This window comes from Cutaneotrichosporon cavernicola (assembly GCF_030864355.1).
Source record: "Cutaneotrichosporon cavernicola HIS019 DNA, chromosome: 2".
Classification (NCBI taxonomy): Eukaryota; Fungi; Basidiomycota; class Tremellomycetes; order Trichosporonales; family Trichosporonaceae; genus Cutaneotrichosporon; species Cutaneotrichosporon cavernicola.
Genome location: NC_083394.1, coordinates 1,876,535 through 1,903,069, shown reverse-complemented (window position 1 = coordinate 1,903,069; position 26,535 = coordinate 1,876,535). Strand labels below are relative to the sequence as shown.

General features: G+C 57.8%; 13 protein-coding genes across 13 annotated transcripts; 7 read left to right on the top strand and 6 right to left on the bottom strand.

The window, feature by feature from the left end:
* Window positions 1-420: 420 nt before the first annotated feature.
* On the bottom strand, window positions 421-1,069 carry CcaverHIS019_0207450 (uncharacterized protein; the record flags this gene model as incomplete). The annotated part of the gene is made up of 3 exons (XM_060597792.1): window positions 421-596; window positions 691-740; window positions 810-1,069. The coding sequence occupies 3 exons, from the start codon at window positions 1,067-1,069 to the stop codon at window positions 421-423; spliced, it is 486 nt and encodes a 161-aa protein (XP_060454649.1).
* A 478-nt stretch (window positions 1,070-1,547) lies between these two features.
* CcaverHIS019_0207440 (uncharacterized protein) lies at window positions 1,548-2,009 on the bottom strand (the record flags this gene model as incomplete). Its single annotated transcript, XM_060597791.1, has 1 exon — window positions 1,548-2,009. The coding sequence occupies one exon, from the start codon at window positions 2,007-2,009 to the stop codon at window positions 1,548-1,550; it is 462 nt and encodes a 153-aa protein (XP_060454648.1).
* Window positions 2,010-2,287: 278 nt separating this feature from the next.
* CcaverHIS019_0207430 (uncharacterized protein) lies at window positions 2,288-2,996 on the bottom strand (the record flags this gene model as incomplete). The annotated part of the gene is made up of 2 exons (XM_060597788.1): window positions 2,288-2,446; window positions 2,529-2,996. The coding sequence occupies 2 exons, from the start codon at window positions 2,994-2,996 to the stop codon at window positions 2,288-2,290; spliced, it is 627 nt and encodes a 208-aa protein (XP_060454647.1).
* A 173-nt stretch (window positions 2,997-3,169) lies between these two features.
* CcaverHIS019_0207420 (uncharacterized protein) lies at window positions 3,170-3,942 on the top strand (the record flags this gene model as incomplete). Its single annotated transcript, XM_060597787.1, has 3 exons — window positions 3,170-3,701; window positions 3,823-3,855; window positions 3,908-3,942. 3 exons carry the CDS (start codon window positions 3,170-3,172, stop codon window positions 3,940-3,942), a joined length of 600 nt encoding a protein of 199 aa, XP_060454646.1.
* Window positions 3,943-8,152: 4,210 nt separating this feature from the next.
* CcaverHIS019_0207410 (uncharacterized protein) lies at window positions 8,153-9,282 on the top strand (the record flags this gene model as incomplete). The annotated part of the gene is made up of 2 exons (XM_060597786.1): window positions 8,153-8,546; window positions 8,687-9,282. 2 exons carry the CDS (start codon window positions 8,153-8,155, stop codon window positions 9,280-9,282), a joined length of 990 nt encoding a protein of 329 aa, XP_060454645.1.
* Window positions 9,283-9,432: 150 nt separating this feature from the next.
* CcaverHIS019_0207400 (uncharacterized protein) lies at window positions 9,433-10,267 on the bottom strand (the record flags this gene model as incomplete). The annotated part of the gene is made up of 4 exons (XM_060597785.1): window positions 9,433-9,715; window positions 9,798-10,018; window positions 10,153-10,233; window positions 10,265-10,267. The coding sequence occupies 4 exons, from the start codon at window positions 10,265-10,267 to the stop codon at window positions 9,433-9,435; spliced, it is 588 nt and encodes a 195-aa protein (XP_060454644.1).
* A 183-nt stretch (window positions 10,268-10,450) lies between these two features.
* On the top strand, window positions 10,451-11,312 carry MRM2 (uncharacterized protein; the record flags this gene model as incomplete). The annotated part of the gene is made up of 2 exons (XM_060597784.1): window positions 10,451-11,112; window positions 11,147-11,312. The coding sequence occupies 2 exons, from the start codon at window positions 10,451-10,453 to the stop codon at window positions 11,310-11,312; spliced, it is 828 nt and encodes a 275-aa protein (XP_060454643.1).
* Window positions 11,313-11,851: 539 nt separating this feature from the next.
* Window positions 11,852-13,468, top strand: CcaverHIS019_0207380 (uncharacterized protein; the record flags this gene model as incomplete). The annotated part of the gene is made up of 1 exon (XM_060597783.1): window positions 11,852-13,468. One exon carries the CDS (start codon window positions 11,852-11,854, stop codon window positions 13,466-13,468), a length of 1,617 nt encoding a protein of 538 aa, XP_060454642.1.
* Window positions 13,469-13,584: 116 nt separating this feature from the next.
* CHL1 (uncharacterized protein) lies at window positions 13,585-16,266 on the bottom strand (the record flags this gene model as incomplete). The annotated part of the gene is made up of 9 exons (XM_060597782.1): window positions 13,585-13,590; window positions 13,756-13,860; window positions 13,894-14,190; window positions 14,241-14,384; window positions 14,415-15,427; window positions 15,462-15,663; window positions 15,716-16,014; window positions 16,045-16,183; window positions 16,222-16,266. 9 exons carry the CDS (start codon window positions 16,264-16,266, stop codon window positions 13,585-13,587), a joined length of 2,250 nt encoding a protein of 749 aa, XP_060454641.1.
* Window positions 16,267-16,557: 291 nt separating this feature from the next.
* On the bottom strand, window positions 16,558-17,616 carry CcaverHIS019_0207360 (uncharacterized protein; the record flags this gene model as incomplete). Its single annotated transcript, XM_060597781.1, has 6 exons — window positions 16,558-16,645; window positions 16,784-16,798; window positions 16,839-16,949; window positions 17,117-17,162; window positions 17,198-17,276; window positions 17,419-17,616. The coding sequence occupies 6 exons, from the start codon at window positions 17,614-17,616 to the stop codon at window positions 16,558-16,560; spliced, it is 537 nt and encodes a 178-aa protein (XP_060454640.1).
* A 497-nt stretch (window positions 17,617-18,113) lies between these two features.
* RPL26A (uncharacterized protein) lies at window positions 18,114-19,036 on the top strand (the record flags this gene model as incomplete). Its single annotated transcript, XM_060597780.1, has 3 exons — window positions 18,114-18,129; window positions 18,572-18,768; window positions 18,842-19,036. The coding sequence occupies 3 exons, from the start codon at window positions 18,114-18,116 to the stop codon at window positions 19,034-19,036; spliced, it is 408 nt and encodes a 135-aa protein (XP_060454639.1).
* Window positions 19,037-20,618: 1,582 nt separating this feature from the next.
* Window positions 20,619-23,238, top strand: CcaverHIS019_0207340 (uncharacterized protein; the record flags this gene model as incomplete). The annotated part of the gene is made up of 5 exons (XM_060597779.1): window positions 20,619-21,571; window positions 21,632-21,736; window positions 21,775-21,890; window positions 21,930-22,129; window positions 22,183-23,238. 5 exons carry the CDS (start codon window positions 20,619-20,621, stop codon window positions 23,236-23,238), a joined length of 2,430 nt encoding a protein of 809 aa, XP_060454638.1.
* A 548-nt stretch (window positions 23,239-23,786) lies between these two features.
* BIM1 (uncharacterized protein) lies at window positions 23,787-25,459 on the top strand (the record flags this gene model as incomplete). Its single annotated transcript, XM_060597777.1, has 6 exons — window positions 23,787-23,808; window positions 24,234-24,328; window positions 24,366-24,384; window positions 24,610-24,742; window positions 24,919-25,342; window positions 25,409-25,459. 6 exons carry the CDS (start codon window positions 23,787-23,789, stop codon window positions 25,457-25,459), a joined length of 744 nt encoding a protein of 247 aa, XP_060454637.1.
* Window positions 25,460-26,535: the final 1,076 nt, after the last annotated feature.

Below are 26,535 nucleotides of genomic sequence, written 5' to 3'. Positions count from 1 at the left end.
GTACCAGCTTGTTCACACACATCCAGTACCCAGCCCAGCCCAACACCACAAAGACTCTTCAAATTCCCTCATCACTGCATATCTTGCATTACATGGCTCACACTCCCCCTTCATACAATTGTACTGCACAATGCATAGTCAGGAAGCTGCGACGGTTCTGGTGGGGAGTGAGCGGAGAAGATTGAGAGGCAGCGCAATTCAGGTCAAGTGAACGTTACAATTACGGCTCAGTTATTGATCCTGAACACCACAGCACTGTTCAGATTCTGATATGGCAGATGCTGCGTAGAGTGAGAGGTGTTTCTGCAAGGCCCAGGGTTGTCATTTTGGCGATATTCGTGCTCCAGCACTGTTCATATTACATTGTAACGGTGCTGTGATGGGCTAGTGGATGAAGCCGCTCATAGCGCTGTTCATCTCCTACAGCCAGGAAATGAACTGCACAACTGCGTCGCGGCAAGACCACGTAGAATCGCCGTACATCCTAATGGACACAGGCTCGACGTGAAAAGTATATGCATACAGTGGTCTGCTTCTGGTGTCTGCAAGTACCAGGACAATGCTTGGCGTCATGGTACAACGGTACGTTCCATACCCTAATGTCAGCTAACTGTACGGTCTGCAGCCAACCTCTGACGCTAGGGAGCCTGGAAGACTCGCCTCTGACGCTAAGGAGCCTGGAATACTCACCTCTGACGCTAAGGAGCCTGGAGGACAGCACCTCGGATGCGAGGCTCGGTCTATTGTCTGTCGTCTCTCTGTGCAGTCCTCAAGACCTTTGCCCCTCCTCCTCCTTCCCCGTAGCCCACCGATACCCGGCATACCCGACCCCGACACCGACGGCCAGGGCCAAGACGGCACTCGCCCCGTAGTATGCGCGGTAGAACTTTGCAAAGCCGACGGGCACGCGGCCGGCCGCCTCTTCAGTCCGGAGATGGGCGAGGAGAGCACGCTGGCTGCGCGGCGTCTTGCCTGCGCGTGAGGCGGCGTTGAGCTCGGCAAAGGCTAGGGCGTAGGATGCGGCGCGGTCGCGGAGATTGGGCGGTGGAGTTGGGTTTGGTTGGGACATGACGGAGTGGCTGAGTGACGGAGTGACGGAGTGGACGTGGGGACGAGTGGACAACATCAACATTGTGAAAGGCTTCTCCCCATCACGTGATCCACTCTCACCCAACCCACCAGCTCCCACCCCCATCTCCCACTCTCCTGAACGACCAGCTCATTGTCCGATACAATATAGATATACAAATGGCTTAGGATGTATGATGATCGCGCGCCGCTATCTAGCTCCCTAGGAAGATTCGGGGGGATTCAGCAGGGCGGCCCCGGGGCGTACGCGGCTGCTTGCGCAGTTCCACTTAGGAGTCCTCCAAAAGAGCGCTGGCGTGCGGCAAAGCCTGCCGGTGCAATTCATCTAGCTGGATGTTGCAGCTGCGTCTGCCACGCACGCAGGATGCGTCCGCCTCCTCTGTCTCTTCCGTCTCGTCCGTGTCGTCCGCCTTCCCCCTTCAAGCTCATCCCTCATTCCCCAGAGGAACTCGGCGACTTTATTCCGAATTGGCGCGCTCACCCAGCCTCCGGGGCCGGGGCACGACACGTTCCTTCTTCTCGGGTGCGCCCTGTAATGGCGCAGGGAGGAGGTTACGTCCATGTCGTGCGATGGGAACAATCATCATCGCGCCCATGACGAGGATGAGGAAGGCCACGCTGATCTTGTGAAACTTGGCAATGGCGCGCATCGTACCCGGCCCTTCAGGGGGCATTCGGCCTGCCACAACTTCGGCGTCCATGAGGCGGGCTATTGTGTCCTGGTCGTATCCGGCCGCTGACGCGCGGTCGCGGAACTGCGTGACGTAGGCTAGCGACTGGGGTGTGACTGTCGGCCCTGGGATTGGGGTTGCGTATGTGCGTCGTTGCAGCTCGGGAACAGGACGCGCGAGCGCGAGAGCTGGCACGGAGCGTGTCGCAAGAGGACGGAGGGATCGTAGGAATCGTGGCGGGAGTGTCATTTTGAACAAGTTGACAAGGAGAGTAATGTCAAGTGCGAATGTCACTCTCCTCCACTCTTGACTTGGGGTTTCGGCGGTCACGTGAGCCGAGATGAGAGACCCGAGTCCGAGCCGGCCTAGCCGGCCGAGACCCGAGCCGAGTCCAGCCAGAACTACGCGACCACGCAGCCATGCGCAAATGATGCATGAGGGGGGTGCAATGCAATGGTGTCTAGTGTGTATGGGTGGCGAGTACGGGTTCTCTGTCCTCTAGGGGTACTAGCGAGGCCGACCTAGGTCTACTTGTCACAGGGTTCTGGTTCGTCCCACGGCCTCTTCGCAAACGGCGTCAGCCCCGCCGCCAGCGGTCCCGGAAGCGCCTTGAACAGAAAGTACGCCGTCATGTCCTCGAACCATCCCAGGACGGGCCAGGCGGCTAAGTCGCGCCGTGTCCTCTCCTATACGTCAGCTAATGCAAATTCAGGTTAACCGAAACAACTAGCTTGAAACAAATAAATTGAATGCGCGGCTGCAACTCACAGAAGCGGCAATGACGTTGGCTCCGTTGAACGCCCACTTGAGGCGGGCGAACGAGATGCCTCCATCGGCTTCTTGCGCGAGCCCGACCGTGCCGAAAAGACTCGCCTGACCGCCATACTTGAGCCGGCCGTCGCGGCCAGGCACAAACGCCGGGTGGTTGTACACCATGATCTCGTTCATCGTCCACTCGGTACCCTTCCACAGGAGGAGGAAGACGGGGATGTAGCTCGCAATCTTGGCTGTGAGAGGTGGGAGGCGGTAGGGACCAGCATACTTGATCCTATGGTAGGCTCGACGGAAGCGGCCAGCAGTTGGGGGAGGGGGAGGGACGCCGCGTTCCGCGCCGGGAGTGAAGAGCGAGTCATAAGGCCGCCTTGACGCGGAAGCTATAGGTACAGCCGGAGGTGCTTGTCGCGGCGTAAACAGCGAGTCGTAAGGCCGCTTGGGCGGCAGGTGCGGCTCGGACATGGCGAAGAGTGTAGATGAGCGTGCTTCTCTCGACTTCTTCAAGTGGAGGTTCATCCACGTGTTCAATGACGTGGACATCTTCTTGACCTTTACAAGCCCCGAAGCCCCGCCTCCACTCATCTTGCCCACGCTCGACCATTCTCTAACCACCCATTACCCATCCACCATCCACAATGCGCGCCACCCTCTCCCTCCGCCAAACGCGCCGCGAGCTGCAGGGAATGATCCTGATCTATCGCGAGGCTGCTACTGGCCGCTCTCCGATCCGCTCGCATCCCGGTCCACCCAAGCCGAGCGACACGAACCCGTTCGCCCGCGACCCCCCTTCCCCACCCGAAGACATCACTCCCTCCGGCTTACCAGCGTGGCATCTCAAGTCGCAGACGAGGCGGATCGGCAACTCGAACTTTGTCGACTACAAGCGCGAAGAGGCACCGACGCACGGTGTGCCTCCCAACTTTCCCGACGACCAGCTCGAGGGTCGCCGCCGGATACCTGGATGGGCTGTGTGGTTTGGCGGCATATTCGTGCTGAGTGTCATTGAGGATATTCTCGCCGCGCGCGCCAAAGAGTCTAGGCGCCGTGACGCCGAGGTGCGCGGTGAGGCTGAGCCAGGAGCACGGCAGGGCCAGAACCAGAACCAGGTCCAGATCCAGAAGGATGAGCATGGGAACGAGGTGCGCGCCGCCGATTGGGACGAGCGCAGTGAGCGCATGCGCACGATGAATGGCCAGCGTTCAAGGCTTGAGGAGCAGGCGCGCCGCGTGCGGGGGAGGGAGCAGCAGAATCAGTGGGGCGACTCGCCGGAGCCGTTTGACGCCAACAGCGGTCGAGGCGCCGAGTTCGGGCGCGGATAACGGTATGTGGGGGTGAGTGTGGGGCCTGTGGGAACAATGAGAGCTGACGCGTAGTCCAGGCATCCCATCCACCTGCATCAAGGAGCTAAGGAGCTTCAACAGTTGTTATGCATCGCATTCATCAGAGTGTTGGACGACCATGGACCGATGGATCAAGGTTCAGTGCGGTGCTCAACTCATGCGCTTACGTGGGGTGGCTGACGACGGCTGACGCGACTTGCGTGCCCGCGATCTCCTTGATGCCACGTACGCACTGGTTGCAATGCTGGTCTCACAACATTGTGAAATGATTTTGGAACCAGGCGCGGGAAATCGTCTGAATGGTCACGCAGGTTTCGCAGTCCTGAAATACAACATTCAATACCCAACTACTGTATTGTTAGTGATGGGACGTGTATTCAATGGACGAAAACCTAATCTCACCCGAATGCACTGCTGGTGAATCAACGTCCTGACCGCGATGAACTGCGCCAGTGTCAGCGCCACTACCTGTTCTTAAGCGCATGCGTCGTGTCCGTGTCCCGAGACAAGCCATCCACTGAGCAAAGCTGATTCAACAGCCTTAACAGCCCTCATGCGCATCTAACGTCTCTTCATCCACTCTACCTTGCAGTTCCATGTCTGCACTCCGCTCCTCAAAGCTCCACACCCTCAGTTCACGAACTGCAGTGTCCAGGAATGCGTGGAATCTCCCAAACGCACTTGCTTCCTCAAGTCTTATTGCCGACGGAACTGGCCGACTCTGCCCATCTTCAGCTCATCTCATGCTCGCATACGCTAACATAGACTAGATTCAAAGCTGCAGGGTTTAAAGTCGGACGACACTATCACGATCTGAAGTGTCTCGGCTGCAACTCAATTGAATGGAAATTCATAATTACACTGTAACCGACCGCGATAAAATGTGCGTACACTTACAATTGCAACCCTGGCACTTGATAACGCCCGCCCAACATCACGCTGCCACACCCACATGCTAGTGATCCATTGCTCCAGCAGATCGGGAAGAGGTCTATTCGGCGCGAGAGGCAGGCGTTGCATTGGCCCCACACTCTATCATCGAGTGTTGGAAGTCAATAGATACCGTCGCTGGCAGCGTTGTCGGGATGCGTCACGTCAACGTCTCGGATGCAGATGTGTCTCAAGTCGGTGTACGCCGTGTATCGAGTCGGTGTTAGATTCAGATCTAGCGTCACATTTTCACGGCCGTTTCAGGCTGGTGGAGAGGAGTGAGATACTGCATACAGTAGACCCCCTACGCGACCAATTCATGATGTGTTTGTGCAATGGGTGAAGCGTATTTTAGTCAGATATGTCTCAGTCACGCGATCAGTCAGGTGGTTCTCTTAATCTACCTTCAAACATGGTTCGGAATCCAGAGATGTAAACACCAACCTTCTACAGGATTCTGCACGCATGACTCGATGTCTCACAAACATCTATGCACAGCCAGCCAGCACCATAGTCTTTTAAAGGCCTTTCGTGGGCTTCTAGGCTTTTTCATCAACAAACTCTCTCACTTGATAACTGCGCTTGAGCCTGCAAACACTCTTAGCCATCCACATCCACAACAGAACTAACAATGGCTCCAACGCTCAAGTGCCGCCAGGTAACACCCGTCCTAAAGAAACTAGGGTGGACCAGCAGAAGCCCTCGCAGCGGTAGCGCGCACACAACCTGGTCGCCTCCCAACGACCCAAACGTGAAGATTACAATATCTTCACATGGCTCCAACTCGCCCATCAGCTCGGCGGCGCTCAACGATATCCGCCAACATGTTGACAGATATCATCGCCACGTACCACCGTCCTGGTTCCAGGACTTACCTGAGCCCAAGGCTGAGAGGACCCGGAACAGAGCTCGAAGACGCAAAGGCAAGGCTTGAGGAGAGGTTGAGCGACAACCTCATGCCCCAAGTCTTGGCTTACATCGTCCAACTTGACTTCCGGTGCCTCTGGACTGATGTCGCGCTTGCTGTGTGTAGTTGGTTACCGAATCCCACCGTACGTCTTGACAATCTTTGAAACTAGCTGACCACCCATCGTTCGTGAGTAACGAGCCTTGTAATAGGGAACGACAAACTTGTATGCCAGTAACGAGCCATCGTATTAACTACGACGGCTCGTTCCCTGCCTCGACGGTGTCGCTCCTCAGTACAGTATCGAGGACTCGCCACTGTCAAGTGAGATATACTAACCTTTATGGTAATAGAAAAACACTACTATGTAGTTCCAACGCACCTTGTCACCCAGTCAATACGATTACATTGGAACTATTTCCGCCTCCCGCCGATCTCGAGAAAACCGAATATCGACTATCGGTGAATACTATCGATCCACGACACACTGGGACTGCTTTATGGCTGCATGCGCAAACTCGGGATGTGCTTGCATGCTACATGTACTCTTCAGACTGCAAGCCTGCGCCGCATCGGATTGCTTGTGTGCTTTACTCGGATTGCTTCCCCTACCGCCTGGCACCGGTCTCCTTAGGAACGGTTATACAAACCAAACAGCTAATGAGAAGCTCCACCGGACGCCCATGCGTGTGTACTCCAACGGGATCTACGGATGCGACCACTCTCCACTTTCTACTCTCCACTCCCAACTCTCTACTCATGTCCCGCCGCCCTTACGACAGCCTCTTCCAGCGACCGAATCTCCACCAAGGATCCCGCTCTGGCATCGGTCCAAGTACGCACGCGTCGTCCCCCCGCACTGCGGCAGTGGCCAGGTTCCTGATCTACCCATAGTCTCCTCGCGTCCGGCCTTTACGTCGAGTGCTCGCGCGAGATTTTGCATACTTTCGACTCGTTCATGCCCGGAGAGCCACTCGAGTACAGACCAGACTTATACATGCTCGCTCCGGAGCTGCAGGGCATCTAGATGCGGTAGGCGCTCAAGTCAACGGACTGGCTTAAACGACGGGTGAGCGTGGTTGAGGATTGAATCTGAGCTGATGACAGGGAGATTGAGGCCAACGTGGCGCGAACAAGGGATCCCCAGCAGATGGATGACGAAGACTCCAAGTCAAAGTCGGCGACGTAGTTATATTATACCGAGTTTATAGTCGCCGTCTCTGCATACCGTAAGCGTATCAGAATCCATTAGTTTCCCCAGAATGAAGGCAGACTCTTTCGATGCAAAGACACCCCACCTCGGGTGTACGAGGGCCCCAGACTCCGAGTTATCTGCAACGCGGAATCGTTAACATCAGCGTTGTCACAATCGCTATAGCTTAGTGGAAGAGCGCGAGGCTCATACTTGTATGATCACCTCGAGGTCCCAAGATCGAGACTTGGTGGCGATAAACGTGTTCTTTTGCTGCCACTCTTAAGTGCTGCCACTTTCGAGAATGTTGAGCTGCTTGGCACACGTCTGATGGTAATGGGCACAGTCAGAGTGAGACTGGAATAAGACATGCCATGCAGTCCCGTAGTTTGCGGGTAGACGGGTAGATGGTTAGTTGAGTGAACCTTGTAATGTCTCACGTGGCCCCGATTACCGGAAAGCAGGAAAGCCGGAAAGCAGATCAGGGGCATGGAAACCTGAACATGAAGAGGTACAGCCTAATCTGCATCCGTGCTTGCTATTCTCATCTGCATCAGCTCACAAAGCATTCCAAAATACAAGAAGCGTTGGGGGATTCGGTCCGCACAGTAGGCCCACGGGCCATGTGTGTGCCCTCACAGCAACATAGACTCTGGCAATCTGACCAGGAGAGTAACGGAGGCCGCCCTTGGGTTGAGAGGGATGAGATAAACACAGGTTCGAGGGGTCACTCCAATGCTTGGGTCACTCCAATGCTTGGCACAGCGTATAGGGGATGAAAAGACCAGTTGTAAACCCGTAGTCTGAGGCACATGTGCTAGTACGGCGCTCGAACCGAACCCGCATTGGCTGTCCCGCCATGCCCGCTGCTTGTCACGCTCCACGCAGGCCACCCACAGCCTCACAAGCATTCCTCATGGGCCATCATGGGTTCCCTCTTGGTCCCTCTTGAGATTCCTGAGGATGGAATTCAGTCCAAGAACGCCAAGGTCCTTGATCCTTGAACAAGGGACCAAAGCAGGAGACGGTGGGCAAAGGGAGACAAAGACATCACAATGAAAAAGAGTGATACAGTAATCTATACAGTATCTCTTCCGCCACCTAGCTCAGGTAGCTATGACAGGTCAAGTAACAACAAATGTACATGTACAGCCTTACAACCTTGCATTTCCAGTCCCAGAATCCCAGAATCTCACAATCCGTTATCAGTATATCAATACCTTACCATTCCCCTCAAGACCATGCAGCCATGAGCCTCGACTTGCGCCATCATCCCGCCCTCGCCCCCTACGCCGACTTTACATTTGCCCTCACAGCGCCTCCTCCCCCTTCCCCGACCAAGTCTACCCCAGCTGTCAAGTATCAGGTCCTCATCCCATCGCCATCAACCGTTCGTTCAGTCGACCCCGATCCAAAACTCTACTTGTCCTCATTCCTGCTCGACCATGGTTCAGTCACTGTCTCGCGCAGCGACCTCGTACGCGTCCTCGACCTCCTTCTATCGCGGTATGCCGAGGCGGCAGACCTCGTTGCACAAGTCACCAAGACGATGGCTGAACCGCTGGGCAAGCCCGACGCAGCTTGGTGTCTAGAGATCCACGGGGCTGCGGAGGAGGTTGCGCGCAGGCGCCTTGAGATGGCTCGTGAGTTCAAGTTGACGAGGCCGTGATACCCACGCCACGGGCCGCACATGACCATCCTCACTTTGCGTGGGAAGTTTCAGTGTTAGCGGAGCCATACCGATCGCGCCATGTTCGGTTCCACTTCCTGTGGCTGATACCAGGCACATTCAACCGCGAGCTCATGCGCCTCGCAGACCTCGAAAGGACAGGCCACCCGCCTCGTGGATGGAAGACATTCTCGCGTCCGGGTAAGCGAGCAGCTCGGAAGAGTCGGTCCGTCCCCTCTTCGGTGTCCGAGGACGAGACGGAGATTCCAGAAGGCAGTTTATCGCCGCTGCGTCGCCCGTCGCCAGCACCCCGTATGCGCGAGGATAACAACACGGATTGGACTGGAAGCATGCAGTGTAGGGGCATCCACTTTGTCAGCGAGTGGGTGTTTCGAGTCGCACGACTCATTGTCGCCGAAGGATTCCCGGGAGTCCAAGAGGAACGCGATACGCATATCCTTGAGAACGCAAGGGCCGAACTCGCACACCTCCAACACCATATGGGCAATGTTAACCGGACACGATCGCCCCCTCCACCTCCGCCCTATCCGGCACCACGCTCGCGTACAATCTCCCTTTCCAGATTCCGGTCGTCGCCGAGCCCCTCGCCGACACCTCCGCCCGAGAAGCAGACAAAGGCCAACAGTCAGATGACCGACAAGGACAAGGCCAGCTTGTATGACTACGTCCGCCGCCTCTTAGTCGGCTAGCCCGCGCAAGCCCCTGCTCCTCAACCACTCCCCTCCTGCTGTACATTGATACCCTCATTGGGTACTTTCGAGTACTCCTCGCGTCCACATGCACTGTCCACATGCACCTGTATGAATAGCCCTTCATATGCAAGATAATGAGAGTGGAAATTAGCGCCGTACCGACTGCACCCGCCGGTCACCCTTGTCTGCCCGCGCGCGCAGCTTGGCCTGCTTGCGCGACTCGCCTGGCTGCGCGCCGCTGGCAGCAGCGGCAGGCGCCTCCTCCTTGGGCGCCTTGGGCCCGAAGAGGCCGGGCAGGAACATACCGAGGAAGGGCCTGGCGACACCGAAGAGCTTCCACCCTGCAAAGCAGGGAATCAGGGCGGACAACCACCACACCCAGTTTCCGAGGAGCGCGCCGCCGAGTGTGCAGATCCACGTGATATAGATGCTGCAGTCAGCCAGTTCGAGCGAAGTGTTAAGGTAGCGGAGCAGCTACGAAGGACATGCACCAGCGCCGCAATGTCACTCACACATCCCAGGCCATCTCGATCACGCCGCTGGATCCCAAGTCCTCGGGTACGCGGAGGTCACCCTTAGCATTGCGCGTTGGTGTGCCGATCTCGACGAACCAGCGCCAGATGAAGATCGATGCGATGAACCCCAGTCCGTGGAGGAAGCCCACGAAACCGCCAGGCAGCAGCTGGCGGTGGTACACCTTCCACTTCATGATGCGGACGAGGATGGCGAGGATCTGACGTCAGCTCCGCAAGACTAGGGGAGGTAAGAGGACGCAGACGCAATTGGATCAATCGAATCCAGCAGCTGAAAATGAAACGCTCTAAGCTGCCGCGCCCGCGCGAGGAAGGTCGTAAAGGTCACACCCACATTGATCATGTAGAAGTTCTTGGGCAGAGCCTTGAGAAGCTTCTCGTTGGCCGCGGCGATACGTTTTGTCGATGCGTTCGCCTGGAGTCAGCTGATTCGGGCTTGATCTCACCATGATGAATATGTGAGAGAGGATGGAAGATGAAAGAGAGTTGGATGGATCAGGTGGAGGCGAGGCGGACGCGTTCCATCACAGGTACCATCAGCGTCATTTGGTCCCGCTCGAAAGTTGGCCTGTCGAGCCCATCATCGAGACTATCCGTGTTCCGCTCTATACTCTCCTAATCAAAGGCCAAGAATGAACGCCACTTCGGCCCTGCTCAAGTCGTCCTCCTCCTCTACCCGCTGGCTCTCCCGCCAAACACGCGACCCGTTCGTCCGTTCCCGCGGTGGGTCATACCGCGCTCGCTCGGCGTTCAAGCTCAAAGATCTCGCGACAAAGCACCCGATCCTTGGCCGGCGCGTCGTCGACCTGGGCGCAGCTCCTGGGGGATGGAGCCAAGTCGCAGCTGAGCGGCAACAACAATATCGGGGGAAGGGGATTGTGGTGGCTGTTGACCTGCTGCCGATGGAGGTGATGCGGGGAGTGGAGGTTGTGACGGGAGATTTCTTCGAGCCAGCGGTTCAAAGTCGGGTGCTGGAACTTTTGCGGGCGGCACCAACCAAGACACCGACCGCGGCTCGAACCGCATGGGGGATGCGGGTCAGCAAGGAGGGCGAGGACGAGACGGGTTTAGAGGGTGAGGGAACGGTCGCAGGAGAGGAAGGAGAGACAGTTGAAGCGGGGAAGGAGGTCAATTTCGGCCTAGCCGACTGCGTCCTTAGCGATATGATGGCGCCTATGAGCGGGATTCGCGATCGTGACGTTGCCGCCTCACTCGACCTCGTTTCCGCCGCCACATGGTTCGCACACCAGGTCCTTCGCCCCAAGGACGAGGAGCACTCTGGTGGATCCCTCGTGTACGTGTTCTTTCCCAATCTCTGCTGATGTCAGCCTCAAGTTCTTCATGCATCCCGACCTTGTGGATTTTCGGAAGAAACAGCTCGAACCCTACTTCTCCAAGGTCGTCACGGATAAGCCAGCCAGCAGCCGCAAGGAGAGCGCTGAGGCGTACTGGGTGTGTCTTGGATACAAGGGGGGATGGGAGCCAGAGGCATGATTGGCATATGGCGTCTGTGCGCGTCGGACATCGCAGGGACTTGTCGGACGACGCACGGCTCATGTGCGCTCCGATGCTAATCTCGGCTGGTGTCCATGTCATCTTATCAAAGCATTATCAAGCACAACAGTGTAGGTCGGAATCTAGTAATCTAGGCACCAACCTCCCTTTTGGCATCATGTCATCCAAAACCGGGCCGGCCCGCCCCCCTCCGCCACCCATTCTCCGCCCTGGATCAACATCAGTCAGCTCACTCCGATCCGAGTCGTATTTTGTCTCAAGATAGCCCAACATCTCACGCTGAGGTTTTGATGTTTATACTCTTTTCGCCATACCGTCTCTCTCCCCACTCATATGTTCCCATTCTCGCCACAACGGCCAGCAAACACTAGCAATAAACGTGAAATTTTGGACACCGACAGACGCCGCACGCCGCACGCCGCAACCTCGGCAACTTTAAAGGCGCCGCCAAACCTCCCGCTCGCCAACCCTCCTATCCATCCTTCCTGCCCCTCCGCCGTTAGCGGCGCTCGCCCACAATGGAGGCTATCCGCATGTCTTCTCCCCAGTCCCCAGCCTTCGAGCTGACGGACCCGATCTCGCGTGTGACATCGCGTGTATCGCGGGTCTCCCTTGATACGAATCCCAAAGCTGCCAACGAGGTAGATCCCGAGGCTCTCAAGTTGAATCTCGAGGCTGCCAAGGACAAGGGTTTGTCACCAAGTACGACTACGGCGGTGATCGATAATGCGGAGAGGGACGACCCGTTCGAGGTGCGCTGGGACGGGCCGGACGACCCCCACTGCCCGCTCAACATGTCGACGGCGCGGAAGTGGGCGATCGTTATGGTCATCGCCGTCTCCTGCCTCTGCGTGACCTGCTGCTCCTCCATGGCCGCCATGACGTACAAGGGCATGATCACCTCGTTCGGCATCAACACAACACTGTGCATCTCCTCCATCTCGTTCTTCGTCATGGGTCTCGGTTGTGGGCCGCTCCTCCTCGGCCCCGTGTCCGAGTTCATGGGCCGCAAGCCGGTATTGCACGGCGGATTCGCCCTCTTCTTCCTTTTCAACTTTCCCGTCGCATTCGCGCCGCACATCGGCGTCCACCTCGCGTTCCGCTTCGTCACGGGCTTCGTGGGCAGCGCGTTCCTCAGCGTCTCGGGTGGCGCGATCACGGACGTGTTCCACAACACTCACGTCGCGACGCCTATGATGATCTTTAGCTCAGCACCCTTCCTGGGTCCAGTCCTTGGACCGCTCCTATCAGGCTTCATCAACCAACGTCAGCCTGACTGGCGATGGACGTACTACGTCGTCATCATGTGGGCCTTCGTGTGCATGGTGGCGCTCCTCATTCTCCTCCCCGAAACGTACGACCCGCAGCTCCTGAAACGCAAAGCGAAACATCTCCGCAAGACTGACAACAGATGGCGTGCTCCGATTGAGAAGTTTGACCGCTCCTTCACCGCTGCGCTCAAGCACTCGCTTAGAACGCCCTTCCGCCTCCTAGCAACAGAACCCATGGTCCTCTTCCTCGACCTGTGGTCCGCTCTCATCCTCGGTATTCTCTACCTTTCCTTCTCGGGTGTGCCCTACATCTTCCGGACACAACACGGCTTCTCCCTCGAACAGACGGGCATGTCGTTCCTAGGCATTGGGGCAGGACAGGTCGCCGCAGCCCTCTCCCAACCACTCTTCAACCGCGCCTATGCCAAAGTATCCGCCGCGCATGGCGGACACGCTCCCCCCGAAGCACGACTGGTGATGGGCATGGCTGGAGGTGTCATCTGCCCCGTCGGCCTCCTCCTCCTCGGTCTCACCGCCTTCAAGGACGTGCATTGGATCGTGCCGATTATCCTCAGCAGCCTCTTCGGGTTGGGGTTGGTGTACGCTTACACCGCGACGTTTACGTACCTGGTGGATGCGTATAGGCCAGTCGCAGCAAGCGCATTGGCCAGTAACAGCTTCCTGCGGAGTACGTTCGCCGCGGGATTCCCTCTCTTCGGGCTGCCGCTGTACCAACGCTTGGGTGCTGTGGGCGCGACTTGCCTCCTCGCAGGCTTACTGTTCCTGTTCACACCGGTTCCTTTCGTGCTGTACAGAATTGGCGCTCGAGTACGTGCCAAGTCGAGCTTTACAGCGCACAGTTAGAGCTGTCCAAGGCGGCAAGCTGCAGCAGTCCAACGGAGCTGGTGACTCCAAGACATCCCTTCTACCTCATAAACACATAGAGCATCAACACTGTACACTACGCATATGCATGGCATCTACAGCTACACAGCGGGACGCTTGACACCGACCCCCGCCCCTGGCCCCGCCCCAACGCCCTCCACCAACCGCTTATCGCGAAAGAATCCCGCAACGCCCTTGGCAACCTCGCCCCACTCACTACACACCCGTACGCCCTCCCCAATCCAGCGTGGCAACTTATCACGCACCCGTGGACGGGCATACCGGCTATCCACGAGTAAGATGACAGCATAGTCGTTGGCGTGTCGAATAGCCCGCCCGATACTCTGGTTGACAGCGCGCATGCACAGGTTCTGGCGTCAGCTGTCATTCAATCTGGAGTTCACCTCGTACATCTCGCGCGCGGCGTCCTTCCCCGCACCCGGAAGGCGCTCGACATATCGCATGCGTTCTTGAAGTTCGACACTGCCCGCATTCGCAAACGGCAATCCGACCATGATAACGCATCGGCCCAGACGGTCCGAGAAGTTGATGCCCTCGGACAACTTGCCGCCCACGACTGCGAAGAGGAGTGCTCCGGAACGTGGTCGGCCTGCGTCGTTGACTTTAGGCGCCTCAATAGCCTGAGCGTATTCCCTCAACACTGTCTCGACTTCAGACGAAGTTTTGGGCTCATAGAAGATCTGTCCGTCAGTGGGGGAAGTGGGTGAACTTGTATCACTCAAAAACCCACCTGTTTGCGTTGGTCGAGTTTGGGGAATAACTCTGTCCAGGCGGCTTTGAGGGCGTCCAAGAACGCATACGACGGAAGAAAGACGACCACCCCGTCTGGAACGAGCCCGATCGTGCTCTGTACCACTGCGCCTAGTTCGGCAAGCTATGTCAGCCATATACGAGGCAAACTCACCAGAGCGGGATCGCGCCGTTTAGTAAACGTAAATTCCAGGTCTAGTTTACGTGGGCCGCGTGTCACAACTTGCGTGAGGAGGTTAGTCTTTGGAATGACGTGGGCGCAAGAGAGGGTCGCAAACCGATCGCGCGGGACTGAGGGGAAAAGCTGTGCGAAGAAGTCGGCGAGCGGTTCCATTGTCCCGCCAGCGAGAACTACGGAGCGGGCAGACGAGACGACCTCTGCAAACCGCTCGGCCGGGTTGAGGAGGACATATTTCAGCATCAACCCCTCTTCTTTGGAGAGGATGACGCGACCGTCGTCACGCGCATCCGTAAGACTTAGAAGGAGGGCCTCGACTCCCCGGAAGGCAGCGATTGACGCATGCCGCGCCGCCGTGGATCGCTTGCCCTCCTTCTCATCCAGAGACTCCGCGAAGCCCGATACCTTGCGCGCGAGCTTTGATTCTTTGAGGTATCCCACGAGTTCGAGAAGGTTTACAGCGTCTGCGGAACGCCCGATACGTCCCATGAGCGCGTTCACGTCCATCATTTCGCTCGATTCTTTGCCCTTCTCAAAGGCTGAGCATACGCCGACAAGGCCGCGGAGGACCGTCAGGGTTTGCTGGATCATGAGACTGTGCCGTGGTTTCAGACGCGTCCGGAAGCGATGGAGGTATTGTGTGAGTTGGGATGCGGCGCTGTTGATGTGGCTGGCAGGGAGGGAGGCCGAGTATATCCCCAGAACTGTGTCGATGAGGTTATGCGCCTCGTCGATGATGACAATCTGGTCGGTTAGGTCGATGCCTAGTGCCTCGCGGGCATTCTTCTGCAATAGTAGATTGTAGGGAAGAGTGACGAGCTGCGCGGCCTTGGTCGCCCGGCGCGTCGCGTAATATGGACACACGCCGGCGCGTTTGCCCTCCGTCACGAGGTCTTCAATATCGCGAACGGTGGCGAGGACGGAGTCGCGCGCGTCGAGGAGTGGCCCCTCGTCGTCCTTGCGAGGGAGGTGCGGACACCGCTGCGCACCTGTCATCAGTTCGATCGAAAGAATATAACTGACCACTCTTCTGCATGTCGAGACACGCCTCGTTTATCTTATCTTCGCCGCCCATCGCGCGCACCTTGTCATTGATGCACATCTGTCGCCTCGAAGCTAGGGGGACAGCCGAGACGCGGTCCGGCGTGTCGACCACGAAGGAGGTTTTGAGGAGCTCGGCCGTGAGTTGTCGCAACTGCGAATGCGTCCGTGAGGCGAAGTAGACCTGTCATCAGCCCCCACTCCCCCCCCCCCCCCCCCCCCCACTTCAGACACACCTTGGGCACGTCCTCCTCGACCTCTTCCTGAGTGCTAGGCTTGTCTAATTGAGCCATGAGGGCGCGCACCTCCGCGCTGAGATTGAGTCCATCAACGGGCTCCGCATCTTCGGGGAGAAAGTCGATCTCCTTCACCTCCTTTTCCTTAGCTGATGGGCGAGCGCGTTTGGCTTGGAAGCCAGGATCACGCCGCCGTTCCCGCTCTCGCACGGCGGCGAGGCGGACTGCTCGCTCAGCCGCGGCGTGCCGCAGTTCCTCCATATGCCGCTTGACAGCGTTCTCGATGATCCATGGCGGGTCTGGGTTAGCTCTACTCTTGGATAGCGCACCGTCTGGATCTTCGGCTGCGAAGCGGGCGCGCAGGTCCGCCTCGGCTGCTTCGTCTAGTCGTCGTCTGTGAGCTGACAGCCAGCTTAGTGTCGCGGTCAGGAGAGTTAAGGTCTTGCCTGTGCCCGTTGGAGACTCTACCTGAAGTCAGCTCCGAAGCTCGGATGGGGGGAACGCACGATGGCAATCTTGCGGTCTTCGATGGCAGAGAAGACTGTGCGCATTAAGTCGAGTTGGATACTGTATGGGTTCGGGTAGGGGAAGGGAAAGGTGGTGGGCGTAGGGAGGTGAGGAAGGGCGGGAGTCGATGGCCCCGCCTCCGAGTCGCCCATCATGAAGGAGTATATGGAGTAGAGATTGTGAGGATCCAAGTGCTGGTGGTGCGTGACATTGATTTTCGGCGACGCGTCGCGACGCGGGACCCCGGGTGGCGAATCTACAGTACCTCCATCCATCATCCATCAATCCATCATGATACATCCTCAAACAAGACTAGACTACAATGCTCCTCTACGCTACTCGCCTTTAAAGTTGAGCGAGATGCCGTTAACGCAGTGGCGCTCGTCGGTTGGAGTAGCGTATCCCTCGCCCTTGAAGACGTGTCTGGGGTCAGCTCGGAAAGACTTTAGATGTCGTGACGTCTGAGTCTCTGCAGCGCGTTTGGGCCATGGCCGTACCGCGAGCACAGCTCGAATTTAATGAATTGAATTCCGCAGTGGCTCCGTGATGAGGAGGACTCACCCAAGATGGCTGCCGCTGTCTGTCAGCTTGACTCAGACACTATTAGTGGACTCACCAGTTGGCACACACAATCTCGATGCGCGTCATAAAGTTTGAGTTGTCCTCGCGCCGGAGCACGGCGCCAGGGACGGTGTCGAAGAACGCGGGCCATCCGCAGCCGGACGCGCTGGTGTGAACTGATGTATCAAGGGAAGAGGCTGGGCCGCTCGGCCGCTTGCCGGTTCTCGTCAAGTTCAAGCGGTGGTATTACAGCCGATAAGTTGAGATACGTGCTACACGCCAGATCCGAGGACTACCCAACCTATCGCCCAGCGAAGAGAAGAGCCCACTCACAACTTCTGATTCGAGGTGTACAGCGGCGCGTCGCAGCCCGCACACGCTGGCGTCAGTTGGAATGAGGGACAGTCAACTCACTGTACACGCCAGCGGCGTCCTTCTTGTCAAACTCATGCGAGCCGGGCCTCTCGGTGCCCTGCCGGCGGAGGACGCGGAACTTGCATTAGTGGTGTGTGGAGAGAGATGGATGAAAAGTAGAGGTCTGGAGTTGGCCTTCCTTCCGCCTTACGACCTGTGCCTTCCATATCTGCCTCCTCGCAGCCCAGCTGAACGCAGATCGTGAAGTTGGAATCACCCACCTGCTCAGGCGACAACTGTGCCTGCCACTCAGCATCAGACTTGTTGACCTTGAACTGCTCGGACATGTTGGGAGTCGTCGAGAAGAGGGAGAAGGGGAAGATGGCCGCCGCGGTGTAGGCTATGTAGCGAGGACGGGGAGGCGAACGGAAGACGGGGGAACGGAGGGCCGGAGTGAGTGCGTTGATGGCGCGGCGCATATGAATGGACGAGAGTGGTCAAGAATGGTGTGCTCAGGAAGAGGTGGGCACTAGCTCAGGCGATGGATGAACCAGGTAGGAGATGAACCAGGTGGAGGTTACCCATGACGTCGCCCCAATGACTTGCATGTTGATGGAGACCGACACCAGATGCACCGCCCGCCACCAACCGCAGCACCCACCAGTGCAGACCATCTTCGAATAGCTCACTAACTGACTGAACTGGATACAAGCAGTGCAGTGCAGTGCGTAGCCAAAGTAGATTCGGCCCACGCTACATCTGTCATTATGCATGCATTGGTATGCATGCTCTCAATCTCCTTCCAAATCCGGCCATCGCCGATCTCCATAGGTCCACGCGAAACCCACGTGACTCACTTTCGCCACATTCGCAAAATTCATGAAACGCCGCGGGGATCCCAAACTGTTGGTGGTTGCTGCATGGTCGTTGGTGCCATCTGTCGCCAGCGTACACCCATCCGACAACAATCATCAAAATGGCTTCCTCTACCGGTGAGTAGCTGGTCATCAAGCAGCACGGCAACAGCGGAAAACGGCACGGCGCGCGCGTTCGAACGGTGCGCGTATGCGCGGGGAGGCTCGAGCGACTAGGCGACACTGGCGAAACTTTCGACGGCATTGAGAGGGGACGGAGACGGCGAGGGCAACGTGGACAGCGGACAGTGAATTGTCGCCGCCGACATGCTCCTCATGGTGATGGCGCTGTTGTTGTCTTTGTTGTGCTTGCGCCTGCGTCGCGACACCTCGGGCCGCTCGAAAGTTTCGACTTTCGCCAGATCGCGAGACCACCTTCCTCGAACAGACATCGCAGCGTCCGATCCGATCTGCACTTGGCATTCTCCTTCTCCACATCTCTGCGCTGCGCCTGTTCTGTGTCGATCTCCGCTGTTGTGCCCTGCTGCCAAACAATTCCATGCACCCCAACTAACTCCAGGCCTCGCCTCGGACCGCCGCAAGTCGCGCAAGGCCCACTTCGCGGCCTCGTCGGGCCTCAAGCGCAAGATCATGTCGGCGCCCTTGAGCAAGGAGCTCCGTGCCACCCACGGCGCCCGCTCGATCCCCATCCGCAAGGACGACGAGGTCCTCATTGTCCGGGGGAAGTACAAGGGCCGTGACGGCAAGGTCGTCCAGGTGAGCATTGACGTCTCCCAGGGATCAGCAGAACCTCGGAGGACCAGAGTTGTTAGAGCGACGCTGACACCAGGTCTACCGCAAGAAGTGGGTCATCCACGTCGACCGCGTCCACGTTGAGAAGTCGAACGCCGCCACTCCTTCGGTCGGCATCCACCCCTCGAACGTTGTCATCACCTCTCTCAAGCTCGACAAGGACCGCAAGGCCATCCTCGAGCGCAAGGGTGGCAAGAAGGCGGCCGAGCCCGCCGCTGAGGAGAAGAAGTAGACGGCTTCTTCCTTGTAGTGGCTCTGGGGTTGGGATGTACCTCGCATCATGACAGTTAGCGACCGCGGTTCAGCGGTTCCAGGTTGGATGGATCGCGCAACTGACAGAGTCCGAGCACGTGTCGGACATGCTTTTCACAGTCGCGGCAGTGAGATGCCATATGCCAAGGATGACTGAATCTGGCGCAGTCCCAAAATTCCCACCAACCGGTGTCTCCCATGATGTCTATACGCCTTGTGACTAACTGGGACGCGAGAAGCGGCTTGATCTATCACGACCAGGAATGGAAGCACGCGAGTTTCCGCATCTCGCATTGCTCATGTCACGCCAGGCGGTATGCGTTGCACAAGGACATGGAGGATAACTGGGCTTGACACTGCCTGCCACATTGAATGTTCCGAATTTGGGACGACGCACCACGTGTCTGCGGCTGCTTAATCAAGCAAGGCCGGGGCCCAACCCTATTCTGATCAGATGAATTACAGCCCTGCCCAATTCGCGCCAATTCGGGGTCGCTTGGCCGGCTATTCAGTGGCGTCGGTGGATCGGTGGAGAGCGTGGAGAGTGGAGAGTGATAGTGGATGTGACTCCGCTAATCGGGTTCGAGGGAACCTCGGCGTCACTTTCGGCTTTGTAAAGTGTTAGAGATGATCATCTTCTTCTGTGGTCTCTAGCAGTCATGACAAAGTGATGGCTGGCTAAGGTTTGGGTGATCCGGGAGCGTGGCAGGGATAGATGCGGATGTAAATTTGGAGGACAAAGCTCAAGCTGGAAGGATTCAAGTCTATCGTTGTACAGCCAAGTGGGCGGTGGGCTTGGAAACCTACTCTCATGTGCGCTCCGTAACTTTGTGGGCGGGCCGCGCGTTGAGCGGCGTAGGCAGATGAGCGTCGGAAAAGCCGACGACGATGTTAACGGCATGGGACCTGATGATTCCGGTAACAAGGAAGGAAAGGCATTTTGCCATCAAATGTAGTCCTCCACCTCTTTACACCTACATATCCCTCTCAGGCATCTCGTCACTCTTTCAAGAATCATCAAAGGGCAACGCTCAACAGAGCATAGCTCTCTCTCGCCACTTGCTCATTCTCTCATCCTCCTTGCATTTCAACACATTCGCATACTCTCACATCCCTCCCCCATCTCGCATGCTAGAGTAACATCACCTAGCTTTGTCTCGCACTGTCTCACGTCTCACACCTGTACGACCATTTCATTCCTCCCTGCGCCTGAACAAGTCAAAAGTCGACGAGTTGGACGCCAGTACGCCAGTACCTACGCCACGCCCCTCTGGTGGCTTTTCTTTGTAATCCTCCCCTCCATTCTCCATCCCACTCCCCTCGCCCTATCCATCTCCTTTCAGATTCCCACAAGCATAGCGACTCTCGAACCCCTTGGCCCCACCTCGTCTGCATCTTTCTCAAGCGCACGCCCTGCACGGCCCCCCTAGGTCAGGCCTGAGCGACACCTAACGTCGCATCGAGCCACGGGTCCACCCACACCTCGCACTCATCTCGGACAGTGCCTCCACCTAGACCTCATCCAACGATCGCCCACTGCTCCTTCTTGCTCAGCCACCATAATGGCAAGCAACAGGGACGCCACCCCCGACCGCGCCGAGGTCTCGACCCCAACACCTGTGGGCGGCTCGGGTACGGCCTTTGCGACGTCTCCGGCGGCGTCGGCCGTTTCTGCAGTGTCCGCCACCAGTGCCGCGTCAGCCCCACCATTCATCAGTAAGGACGACTCGGGATATAACGCCCTCGCGGCACGTGTCGCTGCCAACGAGGCCGCCGTTGCACTCCTACAGACGCACGTTGCGCAGCTCGCCAACGCCGTCAAGACTGCCCTTCCCTCATCTGCCCTGCCCAACGGCTCCCTCTCGGGGATTGGCGGTGGACGTATGTTCTCGCCCTTTGACACAGCTACGCCCACTCTCTCCCCGACGTCTGCTTCCATGGGTGGTCGCTCGTCCACAGGCGAGGGAAACGAGATTGCCGCCCTCACGCAGCAGATCGCAGCTCTGTCCACGAGCGTCACACAACTGCAGCGGCTTCAGGCGCAGAACAACGCGGGTGGGAGTGGACCACAGCTCGGAATGGGGCAGACCTCTGGCCTCCCGAACGGGCATTCGCACCACGGCGACCCCCGCATGTTTGCAAGAATGAGCATGCCTCCACTCGAATCACCCATTGGCGGCCCGCTCTCGCCGCACGGCCATCTCTCTCCCAGCCGTGACTTTGGAGGACCCCGAACGCCTGTAAACCGCTCGTTCGGCTCGAGCCTTCTCAACGATAGCATCGACAATGGCATGTGGGGCGCTCCCGGCGGTGGCAAGTACGGCTGTGGAGGGGGTGCTGGTGGAGGCCGAGAATGGGTGCCTAGCCCCGGCGGCCACCTACAGAACCAGCGCGAGCAGGGTGGCAGTGGCATGAACAACAACAGCGCAGCCGCGCCCGGAGCAGGCATCGTCGTCACAAAGTGGGAGCACTTACAGCTCAAGTCCGATCTGCTGCGCTCGATCTCCAAATATGGGTATGTCTTTGCGTCGTCGCCGTCCTCGGCCGGCTGGACGTGGCAGCAGCTCACACACAGTATTGGCCCTCCGAACAAGATTCAGGCCCGTGTCCTTCCGTTCATGCTCAAGGGCTCGGATATCATTGCGCAGGCGCCTCCCACCCAGGAGCGCATCATATCCTAGTAAGATCTGACACGGTGGCACAGGGGCTGACAACTAGTGTGATCCCGGCGCTCCAGCTGTGTCTGACCCTCGCGCCCATGAAAGGCTCATTCCGTGGACCGTCCGTCATCATCATCACCACGACTGTTGATCAAGCCACCCAGTGTCACAAACGTATGTCAGCGACTGTTGTGCATAACTGACGTGATACAGTCATTCGCAACGTTGGTGGTCCTCTGGGCGTCCGTGCTGCACTGGCTGCTGGTGCGGCCGGATCGAGCTCTCTCCCCAACGAGGTCGCGAACATGCAGCGCGACGCGATCCAAATTTTGATCGGAACGCCGGCTAAGATCAACGAGATTATGAATGTCAGGAGTGGCGGCTTATCAGGAGCCGAGTGCCGACTCCTTATCGTAAGTCTGTCTTGGCTGACCTAAGATGAGACATGTCTGACATTTTTATTTAGCTCGACGAGGTCGACCAGCTAATTGCGCGCAACCTGTACGAGAATGTCCTGAGCGTTGCTCGGCTCCTCCCCTCCCCTCGCCGCGGCGGTGCTGGTCCACTCACCCCGGGCGGCTTCTCGACTACCGTTGGCAGCCCCTTCGACAACGGCGCCCACTCTCCATTTAACCCACAGAGCAAGACGCCTTTCCCGTCGGCTCAGCCGTCACGCTTCGGGACCCCTGGCCCCAGTGGGCAGGCACCATCCTCGTCGTCGCCAGTCGATCGTCAGACGTGCATCTTCTCGAACACGATCCCGACAGACGTCATCAACTTTTCGAACCAGTTACAGGTCCGCGACCCAGTCCGCGTCCTCGTACGCCGCGAGGGCTCAACCAACTCGCAGGAATCGGTGTCGTCGATCAGCCCCGGCCTCAACGTCAAGCACACATACGTCTACCTTACGATCACCGGGTCGGCGCGTTCCGAAGAGCAGTCCACGGACGCTGGACCAGGCACCATTGGTTCTGGTCGCGCGAACGCGGGCGGGATGAGCGAGGAAGCAGCACGCGCCAAGGAATACAAGCTCGACACGCTCGTCAAGATGCTCGACGACTACCCACTGTGGCAGGCGATCATCCACGTCGGCTCTTACTCAATGCTCGAAGCGGTCGTGTACAAGCTCTCTGGGCGGCAGTGGGAGACACTGTACCTCTCGCCCGACATGCCGCAGGGCCAGAAGAAGACAATCCTGCAGCAGTGGCGCATGAGCATTGCTGGACAGGGCCCGCGCTTCCTCGTGTGCTTCGATGTCAACCCCAAGCCGCCTGAGATCCCTTGGGCGCCACTCGTCATCAACTTTGACCTGCCACGATCGGTTGAGGGCTACGCGCTGCGTGCCGCCGCCGCCGTGCCGCCCTCGTCCCGGCAGGGACAGGCACCGCCTGTCAACGGCGTCATCGTCAGTTTTGTTCAAGCTGCTGGCGGTGACGTTGAGATGCTGCGCTCGACCGAGTGCGCGTACCGCTTCAAGTCGGCCGAGATTCCTTCCGTCTTCCACGACTTGTTTCAACACTAAGGCTCTAGGCTAGGCCCCGCAACGCTCCGCAACGTGTGTATCGCATCTTCTCCTGTGGATTTTGGGTTTCTCTTTCTATAGCACATTCATCTCCGAGTTCAAATTCATTTCCAAAGTCATCAATCAAGATCGAGATCAAGCAAGCACCAGAATCAATCAGCCATCAGCCGTCCCTGCGTGTTGTGGGAGGCTGCTGGCGATCCCCTGGCGGACCCCTGTCATCAGGACCCATACGCATATATCTTGTAGCCAGGGCTTGCCCTGTCTCATGCATGTAGCTGTACTCTGTTCTAGCTGGGTTTCTCGAGAACATGGGAGATAAAAGAGTAGGGCTAGGTCAATAATGACGTGTTGATTTTTGAACAAGTTGGTGATAAAGGGGTGCCACCGGGAGTGTGTTGTGCCTGAGAAGGTCGCGACACGCGTGTTTGCCTTGGCTCGCCCAAGAAGCCTAGACTCAGTAGCATCCAATCTCCCACTCTCCAAAGCTACACGCTACACATCACATTCATCTTCATCTTCATTTCATCTCTCATCACTTGTCAAACATGTCTGTCTACACTGGAGAGTGTGAGTATCAATACTTTGGGTTCCATTAGTCTCTACATCTACCTCTACGGCCCATCCTCCACCCCCACCCGCACCCCCACGCGGACATCACCGTGCGATGATCGCGCACACTCCTCGCCCCTCGCTGCTTGAGCAATGACTTGGCTTCCTCGTCCTCGTCTTGATCCTCCCATTCCCTCCTCCCTCATCTACCCTCTACACAGTTCCCCATCATGAACACCTCGACCTCGCGCATCTCCTCCCAGCTCAGCGCCGGCGCATCCACGCCGCCGGGCTCGCCAAACAAGCCGTCTCCACACTCGCCCAACCTCGGTACTTCTCGTTCTCCGTGCTTCCTTCCGCGTCCTCTTCTGTGTCTCCATTTCTCTCAAACACCCACCCACCCCGTCCCCCTTCCCCCCCCTTTTCACTCCCACTGACACCAGCACGAGGCGAGCTGCTCTCATGGCTCAACGACCTCCTCGCCCCCCAGGTCGTACAGAAGGTCGACGAATGCGGCAAAGGTATCGTCTACTGTCAGGTAAGCTCCCCAGACTTCAGGTCGAGCTAACTGGTAGGTGCTCGACTCGATCTATGGTAGGTCGATCTCGATCCGCATCGGCGTAGCCAGCCATCCACATGGACGGGCGCCGTGTCATGGCACGGCCCCATCAGGACGCCACCGAACTCCTGCATAATCGTCCAGGGCCGCTCGGCCTCGGCGTGGTCCCTGGCCCGAACTCGCTTCGCCACCCGGTGGCGTAGCTTCTGGTTTCGAGCCTTGGCCGCACGCTACACCCCGCCCAACGACGCTGACGACAGGCGACCTCCCCATGTCTCGTGTCAAGTTCAACGCGCGCATGGAGTACGAGTACCTCGAGAACTTTAAGATTCTGCAGAAGGCGTTCGCCAAGCACAAGATTGACAAGCCGATTCCTGTCGGCAAGCTCGTCAAGTGAGTGCGGCGTGATGCAGTGTGTACGAGGGCTTGGGATGTCTGTGTCACACGTGGCGGTTCCCACCGCAAGTGGAGGTGTCTGCGTCGCCAGTCCGCTGGCGGTTGCTGGCTGGCTCTCTCCACGCCGACTCATCGTTCGCTCGCACTCGCACTCGTGATTCCGCTAACTCAAGGTGCCGGATGCAGGACAACCTCGAGTTCCTGCAGTGGATGAAGAAGTTCTGGGACGCCAACTCGACTGGAGCGGCGTACGACACTACAGGACGGGGCATGATGGCGTCGTCGGGATCGGGTGCTCCCCCGGTGCGCGCGAGCACGGCGCGCACTACCACAGGCCGCCCGTCGGTCGGTGTTGCGGCGCCCCGCGCGCCATCGGCCGCGTCGACCGCGCAGATCAACCAGCTCACCGCGCAGGTTGTCGAGATGCAGGCGCAGTGCGAAGGCCTCGAGAAGGAGCGTGACTTCTACTTTGCCAAGCTGCGGTCGATCGAGCTCATAGTCGGCGACCGTATCAACCTCGACCACATCGATCCCGAGGAGCGGGATACGCTTGCCAAGGTCCAGGAGGTGCTCTACCAGACCGAGGACGGCTTCGAGGTGAGTCGCGGCGTCTGGCATGGTCCGATGGGCGGTGCAATGCAATACTCCGGACGCTCACACCAGGTTCCAAACGACGAGTTCGATGGCGAGTTGGACGACGAGGAGACGTTCTAAAAGCGAGGATCTACCACCCGCTACACTGTGACTATGATGATTGTAATGCTTAGACTGGTAGTGTGCGTATGAAGATACATGCGCGCGTCGAGGGAGTGAGGGAGGCATGACTAACGCGTACTAAACCCAACTGACATTCACTAAACCACCACCGATGCCAGCGCAGCTCCTCCCAAGGCACATAGGCGTAGTCGGTTGAATTCATCTTGCTGTAAGCTCTCCTTGTATCCCACATTGTTGCATATTCCACCACAGTACTTCCATTACTTTACCACACACCACTCGTTATCTGACTAAGCCTTGTTCTCGGTCCACTCGTCGTTGCTCTCGCCGTCCTTCTCCGGCGACTAGCGCTCGAGCGTGTCCTTGCCTGCGCATTGAGGCGCGGCGTTCTTTCAGTCACCGCGCATGCCCTCATGGAACGCGAGAGAGATCTCGTCGGGGAAGTAGAAGCAAATGATCAACAACAGGACCGAAAGCGTGCAGATGTAAACGGTGTAGTACTTCCGCGCGAAGGCAGCCAGCGCGATCGGGTTGACGTAAGTGTTGAAAGCGACGGCGAGGTTGGGGATGCAAACAAGATCCCGAGACCCTTGGTACGCAGCTCGTAGGGCAGGATGGCCCCAAGTAATGTCGTAAAAGCCGAAGAATGTGAAGAGGAATGGGATGACAGTAAGCCATGAGCATGCCTGCGGTCGAGATAAGTCAAATGGGTCAGCGGCCAATACGGTACGAACTGGGCGACAGTGGTAGCGATGACGAGGATACAGGGGCGAGGTAACCATTGGTAGCGATGGCGAGGATACAGGGGGCGAGGTAACCATTGAAAGCGCTAATCTGGACGGCCATGGTGATGCAACGAGCTTGAGAATCGGTGAGAGGAAGTAGCTGACAATACCGTTTCCAGTGCAGTTGGTTGCGATCGAAATGACACTCCTCGACAGCGAGGGCGGCCTTGATCTCGTAACTTTGTGCAAGACGGGCTTGTCTGCGTCGCCGTTGGCGTTGCGCTTGGCGGAGATGGCGACGGCCTTGTCCTCCTGGTATATAAAATCGGGGGCCCTCGGGACTGTCAG